Source organism: Crocuta crocuta, unplaced genomic scaffold (assembly GCF_008692635.1).
Source record: "Crocuta crocuta isolate KB4526 unplaced genomic scaffold, BGI_CrCroc_1.0 scaffold234, whole genome shotgun sequence".
In the NCBI taxonomy this organism is placed as follows: domain Eukaryota; kingdom Metazoa; phylum Chordata; class Mammalia; order Carnivora; family Hyaenidae; genus Crocuta; species Crocuta crocuta.
This window is the reverse complement of record NW_027529647.1, coordinates 1,549,763-1,571,428: the sequence shown is the minus strand read 5'-3', so window position 1 is coordinate 1,571,428 and position 21,666 is coordinate 1,549,763. Positions and strand designations below refer to the sequence as shown.

Below are 21,666 nucleotides of genomic sequence, written 5' to 3'. Positions count from 1 at the left end.
GGGCCTCAGATTCATCATCAAGAACATGAGCATGTATTTAATGGCCTTGAGTTAAAGGTATGCTAACGTCTCCAACATGCACCTTAGAAAACTGCCTTTTATTAAAGTCATATTTTTGTTTGCTTCTCTCCTGAATGTGGAGTGCAGAAAATCATTGAGGACTGGGGAGAGGGGGTGGCTGGGGGAAACTGAGCCTAGTCTGATCTGCAAGGGGGGGCACGTGTACACTGTTCAGGCCAGACATCACAGAACTTGGGTGCCGCCTGTTCTGGTGATGTGATGGACACGGCATGGGCACAGCAGGGGTGAGGATGCCGGGGCTGGGGCCACTGCTGAGCGTGACTGATGCTGTTTTGGATTGTGGCAGTTTAGATGTTTGTTGTTCTGAGTTTTCTACCCTGGGTTAATGGTTTCTTTGTAATGAACAGAAATAAATTCATGAGGGATGGTGAGGTAAGGCAGGGTCATGAGCCAAGGCCAGCATGCTGAGCTGGGACATGCTGCTGATCTACGTAGGTTGTTTGACATGGATTAAAGCAATGTCATGGCAAAGGTATCAGCCCGTTATCTGAAGGAAGGGATGGAAGCCCCTTGTCTTCTAAAACGTTTGCCTTGTGGGGCAGTGAACACGCTTCCTAAGGGGAGAGAAGGGGTATAGGTTGAGTCTAGCTAAGGGGAGGTACACCTGCAGGGCCTTCATAGCTGTGGTTCCTGGAAACTCCTGGTCAGCTCAGACCAAGTACCCAGAGGCCATTTAGATGCCCCTCCGTGTATCCTGTGCTTTAAGACAGAAGGCCACGTTGGGTTCTTTGTGGAGGATACATGAGGGATGGACATTCTCTTACTCAGCTGGGAGGGTGCTGAGGGAAGTGGGGAGTACTTAGCCCCACTGTGTGAAGCATTTGTCAGCGGAGTCCCTTTTGTGTTCCCAGGCATTGGTTTAGGCGCAGGACAGTTTCATGGACAGGTTCGATGAGACATCTGCTCTTATTTGGGTCTGGGGTTTGTGTTCCAGACTAGAGGCTGGCTTTAAACAAGTATAAACAAGAGCAAACATGTTAAAAACAAAGAAAACCAGCGATAACAAGAAGTCATGAAAAACAGTCAAAAAATGTCATGAAAGAGGGTAATGGGACCGCATTGGTGGTTAAGGATTTCTGGGGAGAGGATGGCCTTCCTCACGAGGTGATGTTTGAGCGGAAGCCAGAACGATAAGGTGGCCCAGCTCTACAGGCAGAGCAGAGGCCCTGGGCTAGAATCGTACAAGTCTTGGTAGGCGTCCGCTTTCACCTTAAGGACAATGAGAAACTGATGACAGATTTCAAGTGGAGGAATAACACGATCTAACAACACATTCACAGGATGCGCCGGGCACTGTGTGGACACACAGTCATGGGTTGGATTTCTGGAAGCAGAGATACCACTGGCAGGCTTTGCATGTGTTTGGGGAGCCTGGCCTGGTGGCTGCAGAATCACAGGGGAGTGCACACTCAGACTGCATTTGGGGAGAGGCTGAGGGAAAGCTGGGACCCAGAATCTACATGGAGGTGGGGCCAGGGGTCAGGGGCGTCCAGGGACACAGTCTGCAGTCTGCTTCCACCGTAGGAAATTTGCAAGGCCCACAGGGTGTCAGTGGAGATGTCCCGGCCACAGCCAGGATATGAGACAAAGCCCCATCTCAGAGGAGAGAGTCAGGCATGTCTCTCAACAGGTGGAAAACTGCCATTCCTCTGGAGGCCTTGATAAGTGATCATCATCTGCCACCCCACAATTTCTGATAGTTTGAAATCCTTCTTCCTGGGGCACCTGGGTGGCTCAGTCAGTTAAGTGTCCACACCTTGATTTTGGCTCAGGTCGTGAGTTTAAGCCCTGTGTCAGGCTCTGTGCTGACAGTGTGGAGCCTGCTTGGGATTCGCTTTCTCTCTGTCCCTCCCCTACTTGTGCGTGCGCTCTCTCTCTCTCGCTCGCTCTCTCAAAAATAAAGACATTTAAAAAAATTTATTGCTGGGGTTGCCTGGTCGGTTCAGTTGGCTAAGTGTTCTACTCATGATCTTGGCTCAGGTTTTTGTCTCAGGGTCATTGAATTCAAGCCCTGCTTTGGGCTCTGCCCTAGGTGTGAAGCCTACCACAAAAATTACTTTATAGCTAAGAAATGGTAACTATCATCTGAGCTTTCATTGAGACGGACTCTTTGTGCTGGTAGAGGGTCTTCCCTTCTTGCTGCATTCATGGACTCTTCCTTTCATGAACAATTTCTCTGTAGCATGTGATGCAGTTTGATAGCATTTGATCCACAGTAGAAATTCTTCCAAATTGGAATTAATCTCCTCAAACCCTAAAAATATTTAGAAAATATTCTAAATATTTTGTTGTTGTTCAGACAGTCATCAAATCTTCACCAGGAGTAGATTCTATCTCCATAAACCATGTTCTTTGCTCTTCAGAAGAAGCAACTCCTTGGGGCACCTGGGTGGCTCAGTTAAATGTCTGACTTCGGCTCAAGCCATGATTTCGTGGTTTGTGGGTTTGAGCCCCTCATTGGGCTCTGTGTTGACAGCTCAGAGCCTGGCGCCTTTTTGGATTCTGTGTCTCCCTCTCTCTGCCCCTCCTCTGCTTTCACTCTGTCTCTCTCAAAAATACATAATAAACATAAAAAGAAAGCAACTCCTCATTGATACAGTGGGCTTATCAGGATGTAACCTTTATTATAAAGTGAGGAAGATCTGTACAGATAAATCCGAAGAAAAATATGTTTTTGTTAAGTCACTGAAATTTCTTACGAATGCAGTGTGTGAGCCTATTAGGCACATTTTAAATCTTGGAATCAGATTGGATGCTGCCATCCTTAGTGCCCATTCCACAATGCTTCTCATGCAGTAATTACATTTTCAGTAGCTGCCAGAAATGTAGCTTTGCAGAGTCCTGAAGCCACGGAAAGGAATGTAGCAAGATTAAATGCGGAAACCGTGAGCTACCGAACCGCTGTGTCCAGCCATGTTGAAGATCACTGTTCCCCTCAGGAGTTAAAAGTATCCTACGCTGCCCTACAAGTTCACTGTGGGGCCAGAGGTGCCTCAGTGCACAGTTTGGGAACTGCCACTATGTGTCCTTTCTTTTTCCCTCTGGATCTGGGGACCTCCTCTTCCCCGGGCTACATGTTGGGGGCAGTCACCACGGCTTCTAGGAATGGGTCACAGGAGCTTGCGACATTTACTGTCACATGAAGCCCAACAGCCTGCACAGAGGTGTGTGTTCCCAGCCTTGGTGCTTAGAGGATTTTTTCTTTATCATATGATTTCAGCCACATCAGAGGATCAGGATCTGGCTTTGATTTCAATAAACCATTGTGATGTGCTATTTATTTCCCCTTCCTGTATCTGGAGAAGGTTCAGCTTAACCAAAGAGAGTGGCATTCTTTCAGCGTTGATGTAAAAATAGCTCAACCTGATCAGAGAAGGTGGGTTGCTGTCGGCACTCATTGCCCTGCTGACAAGACTGAAAAATGCCAGAATCACTGAACCACCTGCCTTTCCCTGACACCCATTCTGAGTCTCCATTGTGGGGCTGGCTGGGCATGGGAGGACTGGACTCCTCACCATTAGTATTGAGCTTGGCCACTGCCGAGGTCAAGAGAACGTGGACAGAAGTGGCAGCATGCAAATTCTGAACCTGGGCCTCTGGAGGCCTTGTGTCTTTCTCTTTGCTCCTCTGGAAGTTTCCACCTTCTCTTAGAAGAGCTTGCTTTGGGTAGCTGCAGGCCTATGAACATGAGGGAAAAAGTGCTTATCTTGTATACTGCGTTTTGGGGTTGCTTGTTACACAATAAGAGCTGACTGATACAAATGGAAAAGAAGTCCATGAGAAGGTGAAAAGAATGACAACAGTAGAGTATTTGGCAGGGTTGCTGTTGTCAGGAGATGAACTTTTAAGGACATGTGAAGTCTTCTATGGAATGATGTTATCTATTGGTACTTAAACCTAAGAGGAAGGCAGCGACAGTTTTATTCCTATTTTAGAGATGAAGACAGGCTCCAAATGGCTGAAGACACAGTGGGTGAGCCTCGTGAGGGCCCCAGATGGCCGACTCCTGGTCCCGGCCCCCACTCGGGCTGTGTTGCTTCTCCTGCAGGCCCAGCTCTGCGGGCAGCCGTGCGCAGTGCTCTTTGTAGGAGCCACAGTGGGACCTGGGCGGGCAGGACTGACCACGGCTGGGAGCTCTGTGGGGCACGAGGGACAGCGTTTTGCCGGGAGGTGTGACTGGTGCCTGTGTCACTTATGCCGAGAAACGGAGGAACCAGGCACTGGCGGTGTGAGCCACACCTGTGCCGCCTTTGGTCGGCGTCCTGCATTTGGCCTAAAGCGGGGATGGTGACCTCCCTCTGCGTTTGCCCCCAGGCTTCCCTCGAAAGGCCAGGCGGGGGGTGTCGGGAAGGAAGCGCGTGCATGGAGGCACGGGGTCCGGGTCCTGCACCGGATACACCCTTGGTCTCGCCTGCTGGTAGGGATGTGGCTTTTGATGCTTAAAAACTCAGAGATTGAGAACAGAAGGAGCACTCAGACCTTTGTAAAGGCTGTCGGGCCTCCTGGCAGCCTGGGGGCCGGGCCACCTGATTCCACCACACGAGGGACCCACGGACTGACTGGTGCAGTGCCAGCTGTCTGTCCGCATGTTTTCATTACCTCGGGCTCCTGGTCTTGTTGCTTTACCTTCTGACCGGTTGTTTTTGTCCCCTTTGTGACCTCCTGTTCCCTGACGAGCTGGTCTGCACTTTCCTGCCAGCTGCCTGGAGCCACACCTGTTCCCTGTCCTCCACCTCCCCCAGCCCTGCACCGTCTTCACTGAGAGAAACTTCAGTCCCAGGAGGGGACCCGGCCCTTCCACTCACAGGGCTGTCCTTGGAGACACCCCCCCCCCCCCCCCCAGATGGGGCGAACACTGGCTCCCAGATCTCCACGTCCTAATCCCTGGACCTGTGAATGTGCACTCTGGTCAAAACTNCCTTCCACACACGGGGCTGTCCCTGGAGACCCCCCCCGCCCCCCCCCCAGATGGGGCGAACACTGGCTCCCAGATCTCCACGTCCTAATCCCTGGACCTGTGAATGTGCACTCTGGTCAAAACTGACTCTGATCTTATTTATTTTTTTAGTGTTTTATTTATTTCTGAGAGAGACAGACAGACAGTGTGAGCAGGGGAGGGTCGGAGAGAGAGGGAGACACAGAATCCGAAACAGGCTCCAGGCTCTGAGTTGTCAGCACAGAGCCCATACGGGGTTCGAACCCATGAACCGTGAGAGCATGACCTGAGCTGAAGTCAGACACTCAACCGACTGAGCCACCCAGGCCTCCCCAGCTCACTCTGATCTTGAGATGGGGAGAAGATCCTGATTCTCCGGGAGGACCCTGAATTCCATCCCGTCTCGAATGAGGGGCAGAGAGAACGGACTCGGGAGAGAGAGCAGCAGCAGGACAGGGGCAGAGACTGGGGGTACAGCCACGGCCTCAGCAGGCCTGGGATGCAGGGCTGGGATGCAGGGGACCTTCCCCTCACGGCTCTCCCCCCTCGCAGCCCCTGTGACATCTTGGATCTCTGTCTCTGGCCTCTACGACTATTAGAGAATAAACTTCTGTCCACCTAAGCCACTAGCTTTCGGGTGATGCCGCCAGCTTTTTGGTGACTTGTTTCAGGAGTCACAGACCATGAGTAAATTAAGGGAGAATTAAGGATTCCAAAAAAAAATGGGATGAGGCCGGGCCCAGAGCCTGAGCTGCTTGACCGTGTCCCTGTCACCTGGGGTCAGACAGGGTGGAACCCTACACCTGGAACACACACCTCTTTACCCTTCGGGTCCCTGCTGCCTTGCTGGCAACTGAGGTGGTCCCGTGTGCTCCCTGGAGAGCCTGACCTGTGGCCCGTTTGCCTGCCTCTCACACTGGTCACTAAGTAGGGAGCAGTGGTCGTGGTGCTGAGGGACTCGGCCGTAGAGGGGATGGCTGGCTTCCACCTGTAGCTCCAAGGTCGTCTCCACACCGGAGCACAGCCGGGCCGCCCTCCAGCGCACACCTGCTTCCTCTCCATCCCTGGGAGAGCAGCATGTGTGAAGGACGAGGGCACCTTTGGCCCTTTCGTTAGACTTTAAAACCAAGTGCAAATATTATCAGGTGCTCCTGATACAACCCGTGTCTGTTGAAATAAATACATGGCAGCCATCCGTGACAGGCAGCACCATTGTTCTGTGTCCCCTGGGTGATGCCCTGGGAAAGGTCAAGGCTGCCTAAACCTTTAAAACCCTCGGAGGGACGACGAGCATTCTGTGCTGGGGTTTGGAGGTGCGACTCTGCATGGGCCTTTCAGCTGTTTTTTGATCCACTTCCCTTTGTAAATGGTTTATTTTTTTCCTTAAAGCAGCAAAAGGTGAAACTTGATACTGATCAGAGGATCCCTCATTCTTGTCAGGATTCCTGTGTCCTTGTAGAAGTTGATCTTCAGGTAAGTACTGCCCCGAGGGCAGGGTGACATGTGGCCTGTGGAAGGTGGATGCCAGGCCCAGAGGCCCCTCAGGGTCCCTCTGTGTGACTGACCAGTCCTGTCTGCGTGGGTGCCCTGAGCAGGGAGAGCAGTGAGCCAGTGTCCCACAGAGGGCCAGAGGCCGCCTCGGGCTGGCACCTCTTATAAGCACTTGTCTTCCGGTGGGTGGAAACCCTGGGCTCCATCACATAGGTGTCTGGCCTCCAGATGCTGAGAAGGTTCTGAGAGTCATCCTGGCCTGCTCAGCACCGCCCACAAAGACAGGATTTACTCAGCCTTGGGTGCCACCAGCCCCGTGCAGCTGGATCCAGAGGGAGGATGGATCTCTGGCTCTGCCCTCCCCAAACTTTCATGCAAATACGCCTCCCTTCCAGGATGAGGGCTGCCAGGCTGATGGTGGCACTGTTTGCCCTGGCTGGCCTACTGCACGTGGCCCTGTCACTGAGAATTGCAGCCTTCAACATCCGCACTTTTGGGGAAACCAAGATGTCCAATGCCACTCTTTCCAACTACGTTGTACAGGTAGGTCTAGGCCGGCCTGTCTGTGAGGAATCCCAGGGGTGGATGTGGGGTAACAGGCCCTGGGAACACTGGGCCAGCAGGCAGTCCTAAGGATGGCCACAGATTGGGGAGCTGAGAGCCTCTGGTGACAGGAGGGCCCCCATCTGGCAGCAGAGTCCCAGGCAAAGATGTCAGACCAAACCATGACACAAAAGTGCCCCAGGGAGCAGTGGCTCTGGCCCCATGGGGACCAGGAGCAAGCAGGGCCCAGACACCCCCATGGCAGCCCAACCTGCCCTTCTGAGCACCCCGTGGCCCTCCCTGTCTGCAGATCCTGAATCGCTATGACATTGCTGTGATCCAGGAGGTCAGAGACAGCCACCTGACAGCCGTGGGAAGGCTGTTGGACGTACTCAATCAGTGGGTGATGGTGATGGGGTCCTGGGGAGGCACGGAGCCCTACTGTAGGCAGCAGAAGGGCTCCCTGACTGTGACATGTGTCTCCTCAATCCAGGGATGACCCAAATGCCTTCCACTTTGTGGTCAGCGAGCCGCTGGGACGCAACAGCTACAAGGAACGCTACCTCTTCGTGTTCAGGTAAAGCCCTAGTGCCGAGACGTGGGCTCCTCCCAGAGGGTGCAGGTGGAAGCCCAAGGGTGCTCTAGAGGTCCGTGGGCCCCTCTGCTCCTCCCACCGTAGGTAGCAGTCTTCCTACGGGGGAGGAACTGGGGGCCCCAGCACGGGTTGCATCCCTGGGGCCCCCCTTAGCATGTAGAGAGGCAGGCGGGGTGCAGGCGGGAGATCTGAGCCCCGGTGTGTTTGCAGAGGTGTGGTGGTACCCCCAATCTTGGGCTAATGGCCTGGACTTCCCCAGACCTGACCAGGTGTCCGTGCTGGACACCTACCAGTATGACGACGGCTGTGAGCCCTGCGGGAACGACACCTTCAGCCGAGAGCCCAGCATCGTCAGGTTCTTCTCCCCACTCACTGGTGCGCAGCCCTTCCCAGGGCCCCCGGCAGGCTCTGGTCCTGTGGCCCCTAGTGCTTTGTTTGGTCTTAAGTTGGAGTAACTCAGGAACATCCATCCCCTTGCGTCGGATTCCTGCTCCCGCCCCCAGGCCCCGGAGTTTAGCACAACCCCATCTCCACAGAGGTCAGAGAGTTTGCCATTGTTCCCCTGCACGCGGCCCCACTGGACGCTGTGGCTGAGATGGACGCGCTCTATGACGTGTACCTGGACGTGCGGCAGAAGTGGGACCTGGAGGTGAGCCCCCAGCCTGGGCGCGGAGGCACCGGCTGTGCACCCAGGGCCACCAGCTGGGGTTTCCTTGTAGGATGTCCTGCTGCTGGGTGACTTCAACGCTGGCTGTAGCTACGTGGCCCCCTCCCAGTGGTCATCCATCCGCCTGCGCACAAGCCCTGCCTTCCAGTGGCTGATCCCCGACACCGCAGACACCACTGCCACCTCTACACACTGTGCCTACGACAGGTAGGCAGGGATGAGGTCGCCTTCGCTGGCAGCCTGGACTCCTACGTCCAGGTTCCCAAGACCTGGGTCAGGCCGCATCCTGAACCGCCGTGTGAGGCCCTAGTGCCCAGGGTGGCGGAGGTGCTCCCAGTCCTTGGCTCACTGAGCCAAGGCCACGCCAGGGCCTGAGGGGCTGCATGGCAGCCCCTGCCCAGACCGAGAGGTGCTAAGGGTGTGTGCTGGCAGCCAGCCCTGGGGCTGACCGGGACCCTCGCACGTGCGGTGCTGCAGGATCGTGGCGGCGGGCACCCTGCTCCGGCGAGCTGTCGTCCCGGACTCAGCCGCCCCCTTCAACTTCCAAGCTGCATTCGGCCTGAGCGACCAGCTGGTATGTGTCTTCCTGTCTGCAGCGCTAATGGGGGCCCGGACAGATCCGCGGGCTCAGGCGACGCAGAATCCACCATGGCAGGCACCCTTGTCCTGTTCTCCCACAGGCCCAGGCCATCAGTGACCATTACCCTGTGGAGGTGACGCTAAAGAAAGCCTGATGTGAATGGGGCCCTCTCCCTGTGGCACCTGCAGTTCGTGGAAGGACGGAAACGGGCCTTTTGTCACTATTTCTAGTTCCACTGTGAGCACGGGCTTAATGAAACAGAGCCACCTACCCACCTTCTCTATCCAAAGAAAGTTTAATACTTAGATTAAGCAAATAAAGCTCAAAGGGGCTGTTCTCATCGGTGGCCTCTAGTCCTTCATCCCCAGCTGCCTCTTCCCGTCTGTCGCCTCTGCTTGAGCTCTTTCCCTGCCCCTCAGTGGCGTTCCAGAGCCTTGACAAGTAGGTGGTTCAGGCGGCCCACCATGGATCGGGGGTCATCGACAAGGCCTGCAGCGATCATGGCGTTCTCGTAGATCTGAAAGGCAGGCAGGGTAGCCGCGTTAGTGGGAGGGCAAGGCCCCGCAGAGAGAAGGAAGGGAGAGCACTGTCTGCTCAAGGGAAGATGGAGGCTCCAGAATTCAGTCTCCGAAAGACTCACCTGATCAACCAGCAGCTGGGCCAGGTCAGGCTCGCTCTCTCTCAGCTGACTCAGCTTCTTGATCAGCGTGTGTCTGCAGCACAGAAAACACCCTAAGTCACGGCCGGGCTCTGCATAACCAGCACAAAGGCCTCCGTGTTCTGAGGACTTTTTTGGGACAGTCAGAAAACACGTAGTAGGATGGTCCAGTATAAGAAAAAAGGCAAGTAATGATCAATTTCAGTTGACAGACCCAGAAAACCAAGAGAATATAAACATTAGTAAGAGGAATTTAATATATGAAAAGGATTTGTATTAGTTGGCAAAAACCCTACTTTAAAAAAAAAAATCTATTAATATAAATGTATTTGGATTAAGAAGACATGGCCCAGAGGTGAAAGTACTTATAAGGCTCCAGTAATTGGACCGCTGGCTCTAGAAAATGAAAGGGCAACAGCTCTGCAAGAGTGGACGGCGTCTGTAACAGGCTGATGCTCACGTGAGAACGTAAGGGAAGCTGGTACTTAGGACAGAGACCGTGTAAGAGCTCAAAAGGTAGGGTAACTGGCCAGTCACCCAGAACACAGCTGGATTCCTTATACCAAAATAAATACATTTAGAGGAAAATAGGGAAGAGATGTTTTATAATTTCAGGAGAGAAAAATTTCTGAAGGAAAATGCAAACACACAAGTCAAAGAAATAGTGATCACTATAAAAATTGCAATTTTTTCTGCATAGGAAGTAAAATTACATATACTACCTGATCTTATTCCCAAGAAACCTCCATCAAAATTGTAATTTTTCAAATGGCCAAAATTGAGAACTTTGGTATGGGGCGCCTGGGTGGATCAGGTCACGATCCAGGGTTGTGGGATTGAGCCCCACACTGAATTCCACACTCCGCTCAGAGAGTCTCTCTGCCCCTCTCCCCAGTGGACACTCTCAAAGGAAGAAAAAAAAAAAGGCAAAGGACAGTCTTAGAGGACATGTCACAAGAAAACCAAGCCAAAGAAAGGATAGTCAACGTAGGGCCCTGGGGATTTGTGTGCTGTGCGAGCAGTGGGCATGTCCTCGTCCAGCTGTGGGCATCTAGGCCATGAGCCTCAGGGAAAAGCACGAGCAGGGGCCAGCTAGGGACAAAAGTGTTCAGAGCAGCCTGTTCCCACCAGCCCCCAAAGCCCATCAAAACAGCATAAATACAGAGTGTTGAGTATCAGGCAGCTGTAAACTAGCCACCCTCCCCACGTGGACTGTCTCATGCCAAGTCAAGGAAGCAGGACTGCAAAAATGCATACAGTGACTGCACACACATAAAAGTTCCAAACCGGCACCACAGAGCTTTTTCAAGGATGCATGAATAGATGGTAAAACCACGGCGAGATGAGATGACCATCCCTGCCTTGAGGGCTCTGGTGACCTCTGAGGATATGGACAGACTCTAGTGGGAAACGGGGGCATCTGAACATACACATTCACCACCTGGCAGGTCAGAAACGTACGTGTGCGCGCGCGTGCCGGCGGCCCTACCTGGGGTTGATCTCCAGCGTGGGCTGCAGGAGCTGAGCGCGCTCCTCCTGGGTCTTGGCCAGCTGCTGCATGCGCAGGAAGTGGCGGGCAGCCCCCATCTCCAGCACAGTGATCATGGCCGGGTGCGTGTCCAGTCGGAGAGTCATCTACAAGCAAGGCCAGGGACCAGGGGGGAGGGAGGAACTGGAGGCAGGGGCCCCTGGGCTGCAGGGTCTGGACCATCCGTGGAGCTGCCCCAGGTGACACCGAGAATACCGGTCTCCAGGGAGGCCCCTCCCTTGCATTATCAAGAAAAGAGCCTGAACTGCTGCCACACCAAGTTCCTGGAAGAGATCCGGACTGGGGATTCCCTCCTCCTGTATTTGCTGCCAAAGCTACTCTAATATGTCAGTTCCTGTCCCAGATCCATCTCGCCTGGGTTATGTCATCTCGGCTACACAGGGTCCACTGCCGAGTCCCATAACTGTCTAGGACCCTACAAGCCGGCTGCTGCCCTGCCCAAGGCCCCAGCCTCTCCAGTCTGCCCTCCTATCCTGCCGGTCCCAATGGCCTGAGTTCCCACGGGCCTGGATTTTACCCAGTTCACCGGCCACCAAGTGTTCACGATCCTGCTCCCGTGGGCCTCTCCCTTGTCCACCCACAGGCTCTGGGCTTCCAGACTCAGGCCGGACTTGTCCCACCCTGCTGGGCCCACCGCGCAGGAATGGAGAACCTGAGCTGGGAATCAAATCCAGCTCCTCGACTCCTGGCGGTGTGACGTGGGGAAGTGGTCCACCTCGCTTCCTTCATGGGTCAGATGCAGTCATTCTACTTAGCTCACAGGTCACCCTGGACGAGTGCACGGTGTAAACCACGTGTCACAAAGAGCAATCCCAGCTGACGCCTCTCCTGGAGCTGCCTCCTCTGCTCTTGGCCGCTCCCACCCTGCACACCTTTGAGGCCACACCTGGATGTGTGCCAGTGCCCTTGCAGTGGACACCTGCCCTCTGGCTACTATGGCTTTCTCTTAGAGGTCTGAGCTGGACTGATCAGTTGCCAGCTGTTCTGTATAGAACTTGAGACACTTGTACGTTTCTGCCCAGAGCAGCACATACACAATCATGGGGCCTTAGCGGGCTACTACTCCCTATGTGGCCTCAGGATCAGAAGTGGCCCTTCTGTTCCTGATGCCAGGAGGGATTAACTTGCCTCACCTTCTTGAGCCAGACCCAGCTGGCCCCCTGGAATAGATCAGGGAGGGAAGAGAAATGTGCCAGATCCCCAGGCTCCCAAGACTGTGAGCCACGATAAGAGAAGCAGAAAAAACCCAGCTGGCTGGGGACTGGGCTTAGGCAGACTTCATGACTCCCCAGAGATCACACACAGGGGGGGTCATGTATCGCTCCGGTGGGAACAGTTAGCTAGACGCCTCAGCTGAGGGGAGGAAGCTGTGCCCAGTACGGTCAGTCAGGACCCCAACCAGGCTGTTCACCGCGGGGCTCCCCCAGCCAGAGGGTTGGATGTTGTGAGCACCCGATTTGGTGTATGACCCCTTCTCTGTTCTCTACACTCTCCCCCTTTTTATGTTACTCTAATTGTTTAATTCCGTATATTCCCTTTCCCTTATACTTAAAGCTTTTCTCCACAGAACACAATGTGTGGCTCTTGTGAGTTACTATTATTCAGAACACTGGCTCGCAGAGACCCAGACCTCTACGAACCTGAGCTGGATAGTAAGCTGCCCAGGTCCTTGGCCACCACAGTCCCTTGGGGGCAGCTAGCTGGGGATCCCCTCTTTTCTCTGCTTCCACCTGCTCTAGAGTGGCACACGTACACCCCTGGGCACAAGCATGTGTGCACCCAGGGACGGCAGCAATGCACCCGTCTCCACCTCAGATCGTGGCCTCAGTGGCTGCCAGAAGGGCATCCACAGGGCCAGCGACTCGGCCGGCAGCTGTGAAGTCCCAGAGGGCCGTGGTGGCCTGTCTCCAGAAGGCCTCACCTTCACGTTGGTGACACGTGACCCCAGCGCATTTCTCATCCAGGCCATCAGGTCCTCTGTCTCCTTCTCAGACAGGCGGTCACCAGCTACAGGAGGGCAGAAGGGAGTGAGCTCAGAACTGCCATCTGTGTGCCTCCCACACCACGGGATCCCATGGGAGGCCTGAAATGCTGATGCCTCAACGCGGAGTTTCAAGAAGGCTCCTCCACCCCTGCCAGCCACCAGCACAAAGACAGAGGCTTCCCACAGGCCCTTCATCTGAAAGTAAGCAGGTAAAGTTGGACCCCACTTTGGGGGCACTTGGCTGCCCGAGTAAGTGGAGCACGCGACTCTTGATCTCAGGGTCAGGAATTCAAGCCCTATGCTGGGTGTGGAGACTACTTAATAATGATTTTTTTTAAAAAAAGGGCATTTTTGTTTGCCTGAGGCCCATATACTTTTGTGAGAGCTTTAAAAAGAATCTCTAGGGTCGGTTGAGCGTCCGACCAGCTCAGGACATGATCTCACAGTTCATAGGTTCGAGCCCCGCGTCAGGCTCTGTGCTGAGAGCCAGCTCAGACCCTGGAGCCTGTTTCGGATTCTGTGTCTCCCTCTCTCTCTGACCCTCCCCTGCTCATGCGGTCTCTCTCCTCTCAGAAATAAATAAAACAAAACAAAAAAAGACAATCTCTAGGGGCATCTGTGTGGCTCAGTTAGTTGGTTAAGCGTCGGATTCTTGATTTTGGCTCAGGTCATGATCCCACAATTTGTGCTAACAGCACAGAGCCTGCTTGGGATTCTCTCTCCCCTTTTTCTGTCCCTGCCCTGCTCATTCTCAAAATAAGTAAACATTAAAAGAAAAAGTCCATTTCTGATTCTGTAGGAAGCCAAGGTAGAGGGAGCACTGGAGAGAGCCCCGGATCTTAACAAACATTTTCCATTCATCATGAAGACGGTCCCCAGCAGCTTCCTCTATGCAAGTTGGGGACCCCAGATATAAATGAAGAGAAAAAAAATTCCATATAAACCCACCACTGTAGGACCCAAGAGGCCCTGTCAGCCTCCCTTGCACCCCCAGGCCACTGCCCACACCTGGGCCCAGAGAAAAGGGGAGGCAGCCAACCTGGGGACGTGTCCTCCAACTTCTCCTCCTTATAGTGATCAACAACGATGTCTGTCTCCACGGAGATCAGCTTCTTCTTGTCAAACTCACGAAGGTGGAGCAAGGTCAGTTCATCGAATTGCTCGTAGCAGAAGAGAACCTACAAGGGCCCAAGAGCACTGGCGTGGGATCTGGTTAAGTCTTGCCCGCAGCAGGATAGGGTGGAGCGTGAAGCCACGGCTGGGGCCCGCGTCCAGAAAGGCCTATCAGGGACCCTGGGGCTTCCTTGGCCTCAATGATACAGTGCTTCACCAGAAGGTCCTGAGGCGGCCTTAGCTACATTGAACAGTAGGAAAAGTGACTCTAAAAGGAGCCCCATGTCACCTTCCAGAGACACACAAACTAATGGCAGCTAGGCTGGGCCTCTGGGTCCCTGAACACCAGTTGCCTCGCGCTGCTTGCCTCTCCCGAGTCCCTGGCACGTTCAGCCACTGTCAGGGGCTCAGACCCCGCTTAACCCATCCTGGCTCCAACCTGTGGCTCACCCACCTCCGTGTTTTTCTGCTTCATGGCTTCGTAGTAGGGTGAATGCTCGGCCAGGTGCCGGTTGGGGGCACACAGGTAGTAGATGGTACGAGTGCCAGCTTGCATGCGGCTGGCATAGTCCGGGAGACTGGTCAGCTGCCCAGCGGGCAGTGCCGAGGATTCGTACCTTAGCAGCTTTGCGATATCCTCCTGCAGACAAAGGCCAGGTCACTCATGTTCTGAAAGCTTCCCAGCCGCTTTCCATAGACTTTGGAAGCCTATGGCTCTGGAGAGGAAGGCCTCTGGCTGGCCTTACCCCTGGCCCAAGGACGGCACTCAGCCGCTGGGGGTCTGTGGGGACTCCGATGCTATCTGTCGGGTCCCACATCAAATGTTCGGGGGACCCCGGAAAGAACCTTCACCATAACTGGTCCAGGGCCCTGTGGAGAAGGGCTTTCTGATAACACCCGTTCTAGAACACTGGTGTACTGCCAGACACCATGGCAGACACCTTCCGAGACCCAGCATCCCCCATCCATCCCTGCCTCCCGGACACATGGATGTGAGAAGGAGGCCGCATTCCTAGCCTTCCTCAGAGCAGGAACTAGCGCCGGCCAGTGGGGTAAAAATGACAGTGAGCATGTATTAAAGGGGGGGGGCTGGTCCTCCTCCATCCTGTTGGCTAAAAATCAATGTGCCCGCTAGTATCATATCCCTTGATGTGGGAGATGTCTAAGGATGGAGAAGTGGCAATAAGCTGGGGCCCGCGGTCCTGATGCCACCAGCCAGCATGTGACTTGAGACCTAAACTCTGCCTCATGTACACCACTGACTTCTCCCTGATCATCTGGCACAGATGGGGGGGAGGGCATGTGGAAGAATGTGGAGCCTGTCCAGAGACGATGTCCCAATCAAGTGGCATGAGGGGGATGGAAATGCCACCCAGGTGCTGTTAGGCAGAAATACGGTACCTGACAGCACGCGCAAGTACTGGCAGGCCTCCGCCAAGAGCTGCTGCAGTCCGCCACCAGCAGGGAGGGCGGGGAAGAGGCGGCAGCAGCCATGGCCTCAGCACGCCAGGCCCCTAGGCCCACCCCCCACTGCCCGAAGACCCTCCTGGGGGACCCCAGACGCCCAGTCATCTCCTTCCTCACGATGAAATCTCCACCCTGAGAATTCCTGCTAAATGGGCACAGGTGTCTTTTTGGGGAAACGAGAATTTTCTGAACTGGGTGCCCGTGGTTGCACAACTTGTGAATTTATGAAGGGTCACTGAATTGTTCACTTTGAAAGTGTGAATTTTATGGTATATGAAGTTATGTGGCAATTTATAATTGCCAAAAAAAAGTTTATGGAATAATCTTTTTTTTAATAGTTACTTATTTTTGGATGAAATTCCTAAATGTAAGTCAGTAAACCATCAAAATCCTAGAGGAGAAAAACAGGCAGCAACCTCTTTGCCCCCAGCCGCTCCAACTTCTTACTAAACAGGTCTCCGGAGACAAGAGAAACAAAAGCAAAAATGAAATACTGGGACCTCATCAAGATAAAAATCTGCACAGTGAAGGAAACAATCAGCAAAACTAAGGCAACCGACTGAATGGGAGAAGACATCTGCAAATGACATACCTGATTAAAGAGCTAGTATCCAAAATTTATAAAGAACTTATCAAACTCAACATCCAAAATATAAATAATCCAGTGAAGAAATGAGTAAAAGACAGGAACAGACACCTCTCCAAAGAAGACATCCAGATGGCCAACAGACCCGTGAAATGATGCACAACATCACTCCTCATCAGGGAAATAAAAATCAAAACCACAACGAGACGCCACCTCACACCTGTCAGAATGGCGAAAATGAACAACTCAAACAACAACAGACGCTGGTGGGGGTGCGGAGAAAGGGAACCCCGGTGCGCTGCCGGTGGGAATGCAAACCGGTGCAGCCACTCTGGAAAACAGTACGGACGCTCCTCAAATAATTAATAAAACTACCCTATGACCCAGCAATTGCACTACTAGATATTTATCCAAAGGGTACAAAAATGCTGGTTCAAAGGGGCACAGGTACCCCAATGTTTATAGCAGCATTATCAATAGACAAATTATGGAAAAAGCCTAAATGTCCACCAAATGGCAAATGGATAAAGAAGATGTGTGTATATATATACATACACATATACACACACACACCAGAGTATTATTCAGCAATCAGAAAGAATGAAATCTTTCCATTTGTAACAAAGTGAATGGAACTAGAGGATATTATGCTAAGCAAAATCAGTCAGAGAAAAATAAATATATGACTTCACTCTAAGAAACAAAACAGATGAACAGAGGAAGGCAAGGGAAACTAAGAAACAGGGAGGCCAGCCATGAAAGACTCTTAAACACAGAAAACAAATGGAGGGGTTGCTGGAGGGAGGTGGGTGGGGGATGGACTAAATGGGTGATGGGCACTGAGGAGGGAGATGAGGACTGGGTGTTGTATGTAAGTGATGAATCACTAAATTATACTCCTGAACTCATTACTATACTATATTAAACCTAGATTTAAATAAAATTTTTAAAAATATATTTACTTATTTTTGAGACAGAAAGAGAAAACCCGCACATGATGCGTGACCATGGTGCAGCGCAGAGCCAAACACAGGGCTTGAACTCATGAACTGTGAGATCATGACCTGAGCTGAAGTCAGACACTTAACCAATTGAGCCACCAAAGTGCCCCATGATCATATCATTTGTAAGTATTGAAACTCAACACTGGCCCCTGGGGCACCACATAAAAGGATTTCTACCAGGGGCGCCTGGGTGGCTCAAGCGGTTAAGCTTCTAACCCTGGATTTCAGCTCAGGTCATGGTCTTGAGATTCATGGGTTGGAGTCCTGTGTCGGGCTCTGTACTGACACCATGGAGCCTGCTTGAGATTCTCTCTCTCCGTCTCTGCCCCTCCTCTGCTTGTGCATACACATGTGCGCACTCTCTCTCAAACTAAATAAACATGAAGAAAAGGACAGGATTAGGGCGCGTGGGTGGCTCATTCAGTTGGCTAAACATCCGACTTCGGCTCAGGTCATCATCTTGCAGTGTGTAGATTCGAGCCCCGTTGTCAGGCTCTGGGCTGACAGCTCAGAGCCTGGAGCCTGCTTCGGATTCTGTGTCTCCTCCTCTCTCTGCCCCTCCCCCGCTCATGCTCTGTCTCTCAAAAATAAACAAATGATAGACAGACAGACAGACGGACGGATGGATGAATGAATAGAAAAAAAAGAAAAGGATTTCCATCAGTCACACAGAGAACATGCCCTTCCCACCCCAAGAACCAGGCACCTTGCCCTGTCCCCCGCCTTTAGTGATCTCCTGAGGACCATGAACGCTTGTGGGAGGAGACAGTGCACACCCACTTCCTTCCGGCATCAGGTGGGGAAGAGCTTAGTGCTGCGGGACACAGTAAGGAGGCTCCAGGATGTGGCGCCAGGCCTGTTGCATCCCCCATAGCCCTGGAGGCCAAATGCTGCCTTTACTGACCCCTGCACAGTGCCCAGCTGGGTCACGGTCACGTCCCACGAAGCTCAGGTTTCTGGCCTCTACCTGATTCCTCCACAGCCTATAGCAGCCCAGAGAAAGGCCCAGAAACCCAGATCCTACCTTGACCTCTTGTTCAGCAGTGGTTACGATGCCCTCCCTCATGAATAAGCCATAATCTTCAAAAAACTTGGCATATTTTTCAGGATCTTTTTTACTCTGGTCAACAAAGAATTTTATTAGCCTCTGCTGTAGAAGGTCCCGGAGTTTCCTACAGAACAGAAAAGCATTTACCATCAACAAACAACTTTCATGAAAGACAAAAAGGCCAGAAGCATATGAAAAATGTTCATTGCCACTAATAATCAAAAAAGCAAAAACATACTATTTTGGTCAAATCCAAAAACGTGAAGCAAAAAGAAAGGGGAGCCCTGACAAAGCCAGGCTGGGGAGACGCACCCCCAGCAGCAGGAATGTGTACCGACTCCCCACCTTGTGCAGGACCGCAGCCTGGGTTCCAATTGCAGATTACACTGCAGGAAACCCAAACTGGCAAGCTTTATGGACCAGGCATCACACCGTGGTGCACAGGACAGAAGACCATTGTGAACAGCCCCTGGGGCTGAACAGGAAAGGACAGACTAAATGAACTTAAAAGGCAGGATGGCCATTAAACATCACATTCTCTAGTGGTCTCTGATGACACCAGAAGGTGCTGGAATTGAAAGCAACACCAGAAAACTCCCAACGTGGATAAATCACGGTGAGCAGTGTGTACGTGTGTGCAAAGACTACACCCGCTTTCTGTACACTGGAACTCTACGGTTAGGAGCAACGCGGTACCCACAGCACACACACCGCAACATGGGTTCACACAGGACACACTGCGTGCACATATCCACCCACACACCAGTTTTATAAAACTTGGATTTCTTGGAGAACAGGACATTTACTGCAGCATTTCATAGTGGCATGAAATACAAGCAACTTCATGAGTGAAATTAAGAGTGTTCTTTTCTGGGTGCCTGGGATTCAGCTCGGGTCATGATCGCACGGTGTATGGGTTGGAGTCGCACATGGGTGAGCCTGAGCGCCACTCGGGTGAGCTCAAGTCCTGCTTTGGGTGAGCCCGTACTTCTCTCTGTCCCTCATGGGACTGCCCCTTGTGGGGTTCGCGCTCACTTGCGCCCTCTCTCTCTCGAAAAAAAAAGTATAATTATTTCCTTATTATTTGCCTTTCTTTTAAAAAAAGTGAAATTATGGTGTATTTCTATAATAATCTCAGGTGGGGGGGGCGCAACAGATGCCTACTCATCTAAGCTTGCCTCTCTGCTCCCATCCCGAATGACTCAGACCTTTAGCCACAGGGCAGGATGGGACAGCCCCTGCTCCTGGGCTGGGACAGGACATCCAGTCTTAGAAGGGTGTCCATGTAGGGCCACACCTGTGTGGGACACCTGGTGTGGAAGGTCAGAGCCCAAGGACTCCGGAGGAGGGCATCTGGCCCACTGTGTGGCATCAGTGCAGGAGGGGCAGGAGGCACCGACGTGAGGGGAGGGCAGCGGCCGTGGCCGACGCGTTCTGGGGCTGGGGACTGGTCAGAGCTGCGCAGATGAAGGACGACAAGAGGAGTTTCCGCACTGTCAGAGCAGACACGGGCAGGGGGCAAGACCAGGATGTCCCAGTGGTGGCGGCTGGTATTCGGAGAACTCAGCAGACATATGAACAAGTACTGATGCAGGTGCACAGACGCCCATCAACACACGCAGAGTCCACACATTCCTCCGCTCTGACTGCACAGAGGGCCTGGGAGGAGGGACACACCAACAGCAGTGGCGTCTGCAGGGCCCAGACCCTGGCGTCTCAGTACCATTCTCCATTCAGGGGAACCAAGGCTCCTTAAAGGAGTAAGTAATTCCAAGGTCAGGACAAGACACGGGCAGAATACGAGGTGAGCCTGGACCATCTGGTGCCCAAAGCAAGGATGGAGAAAGCAAGGTGAGGGTGGGTAACGGACACAGCAGCTGGCTCCCTCCTGCTGGCTCGACTGGGGACGGTCTCGGCATCGAGATCCATAATGACAGTTAACAGACGATAACCCAATGAATAAAACGGGAATTCAGTTCCTGCAATCAATTTTAGGTATTAGAAAACGGACACACAGTACAATGCACACACTGAAGCTGGCCGATACCGTCTCCACCATGACAAAGGGGAAAGAGTAACTGCACACGGAGACGCTGCCAGACACCCCCTCAGCCAAGTGCCACGTGAACCTCACCAGTTACGGGGCTACCTACAAGTGAGGTCCAGGCCCCGCTTGCCAGGCTGCGGTCACTGCTGTTCCTGCACCCGATGCAGGTGGACTCACTGGCCTGGGTGACCTCTCTGTAACTCCGTTTCTGCAACCATGACCTGGGGCTCTAGGCCAACCCACCCCCCCTACCCGCCTCCACCAAAGGATTACAGGGGCCAGAACGGAAAGGCTCCGTCCAGTCTGGGGTGAGAATCCGCACCCGGTACAGCAGCTGCCGCTACAATCAGGACACGGACTGGAGAAATGCAAGCACCGAAGTGCACAGGGAGTCCACAGTGACCTCTCCAGAAGAGCCACCTGTACACCAACAGTGACCATCCTGGACCAGGGTCAGATCTCTCTGTGGTTGTTCTCTGCCTCCTCTACCTCAGAGACAGCATTCCCGGGGTCTCCCCTTCCTCGGCCACCAAGGGAGGACATGTCTCCCTGCACACGGCCCCCCAGATCCAGTACTATGGCAGCACCACAGTCTGCTGACCACTCCCTCGAGCTCGCTGGGGCCCCTCGTGCCTGCATCTTCCTTCACGGCTTACCTGATTAGCGCGCTCTCCTGGAGGAGCTCCCGACTGAGGTTCAGGGGGATGTCCTCACTGTCCACGACACCTAAGGGAGACACAGGCCCGTCAGGACGGTCCCTGTGCCCGCGGCTCCGCCCGGCCCTCGCCACACGCCCTCAGCCTCCCTGCCAGGCCTCCTCTTCCCCCTTCCAGCCTGACGTGAAGTCCGACCCCACGTGGTGACAGCCACTGGTGGAGGACAAAGTGGGGAGGCTCACTGGGGCGCCATCGTCGGCCCCTCCAAGTCCTGCTGACACCCCAGAGCTGGTGCACAGCCCAGGCCGTGACAGTGTGACAAGAAAAGCTGGAAAGGGGGGCTCTGCTGGGGAACAGCTGCTAACATTTCAGGATCAATTTGACACCCTGATGACCACTTCTGGATTTTGTGTTCAAAACCCTAAGTATACTGTGAACATTCTGCACCTCATGTGCTAAGGTGATACAAAGTTTTAGATGAATTCTTTTTAAAATTATTACCTTGCTCAGGGCACCTGGGTGGCTCAGTTGGTTAAGCTTCCGACTTCAGCTCAGGTCATGATCTCTCGGTTTCTGAGTTTGAGCCCCACATTGGGCTCTGTGCTGACAGCTCAGAGCCTGGAGCCTGCTTTGGATTCTGAGTCTCCCTCTCTCTCTGCCC

The 21,666-nt window shown here is 53.2% G+C and overlaps 2 protein-coding genes across 9 annotated transcripts in view; one reads left to right on the top strand and one right to left on the bottom strand.

Annotated features, from left to right (window-relative positions):
- Positions 1 to 9,233, top strand: part of DNASE1 (deoxyribonuclease 1) — a 48,166-nt gene extending 38,933 nt beyond the window's left edge. For 3 of the 8 annotated variants that reach the window (XM_077762538.1, XM_077762536.1, XM_077762535.1), the window contains 9 exons: positions 6,407 to 6,490; positions 6,904 to 7,051; positions 7,362 to 7,450; positions 7,545 to 7,628; positions 7,906 to 8,021; positions 8,183 to 8,295; positions 8,366 to 8,520; positions 8,791 to 8,887; positions 8,994 to 9,233. In XM_077762538.1, the coding sequence (XP_077618664.1) occupies positions 6,905 to 7,051; positions 7,362 to 7,450; positions 7,545 to 7,628; positions 7,906 to 8,021; positions 8,183 to 8,295; positions 8,366 to 8,520; positions 8,791 to 8,887; positions 8,994 to 9,047 (855 nt within the window). In that variant the 5' untranslated portion in view covers positions 6,407 to 6,490; position 6,904 and the 3' untranslated portion in view covers positions 9,048 to 9,233. Of the gene's footprint in view, positions 1 to 6,406; positions 6,491 to 6,903; positions 7,052 to 7,361; positions 7,451 to 7,544; positions 7,629 to 7,905; positions 8,022 to 8,182; positions 8,296 to 8,365; positions 8,521 to 8,790; positions 8,888 to 8,993 lie in introns of those variants that run through there. The other 5 variants (XM_077762539.1, XM_077762537.1, XM_077762533.1 and 2 more) reach the window with 3 other exon arrangements.
- TRAP1 (TNF receptor associated protein 1) overlaps positions 9,170 to 21,666 on the bottom strand; it is a 48,480-nt gene continuing 35,983 nt past the window's right edge. The window contains exons 13-20 of the mRNA XM_077762760.1: positions 21,006 to 21,075; positions 18,279 to 18,426; positions 14,652 to 14,837; positions 14,124 to 14,262; positions 13,022 to 13,107; positions 11,041 to 11,186; positions 9,534 to 9,606; positions 9,170 to 9,410 (exon numbers count right to left, since the gene is read on the bottom strand). Of these exons, the coding sequence (XP_077618886.1) occupies positions 9,309 to 9,410; positions 9,534 to 9,606; positions 11,041 to 11,186; positions 13,022 to 13,107; positions 14,124 to 14,262; positions 14,652 to 14,837; positions 18,279 to 18,426; positions 21,006 to 21,075 (950 nt within the window). The 3' untranslated portion in view covers positions 9,170 to 9,308. The remainder of the gene's footprint in view (positions 9,411 to 9,533; positions 9,607 to 11,040; positions 11,187 to 13,021; positions 13,108 to 14,123; positions 14,263 to 14,651; positions 14,838 to 18,278; positions 18,427 to 21,005; positions 21,076 to 21,666) is intronic.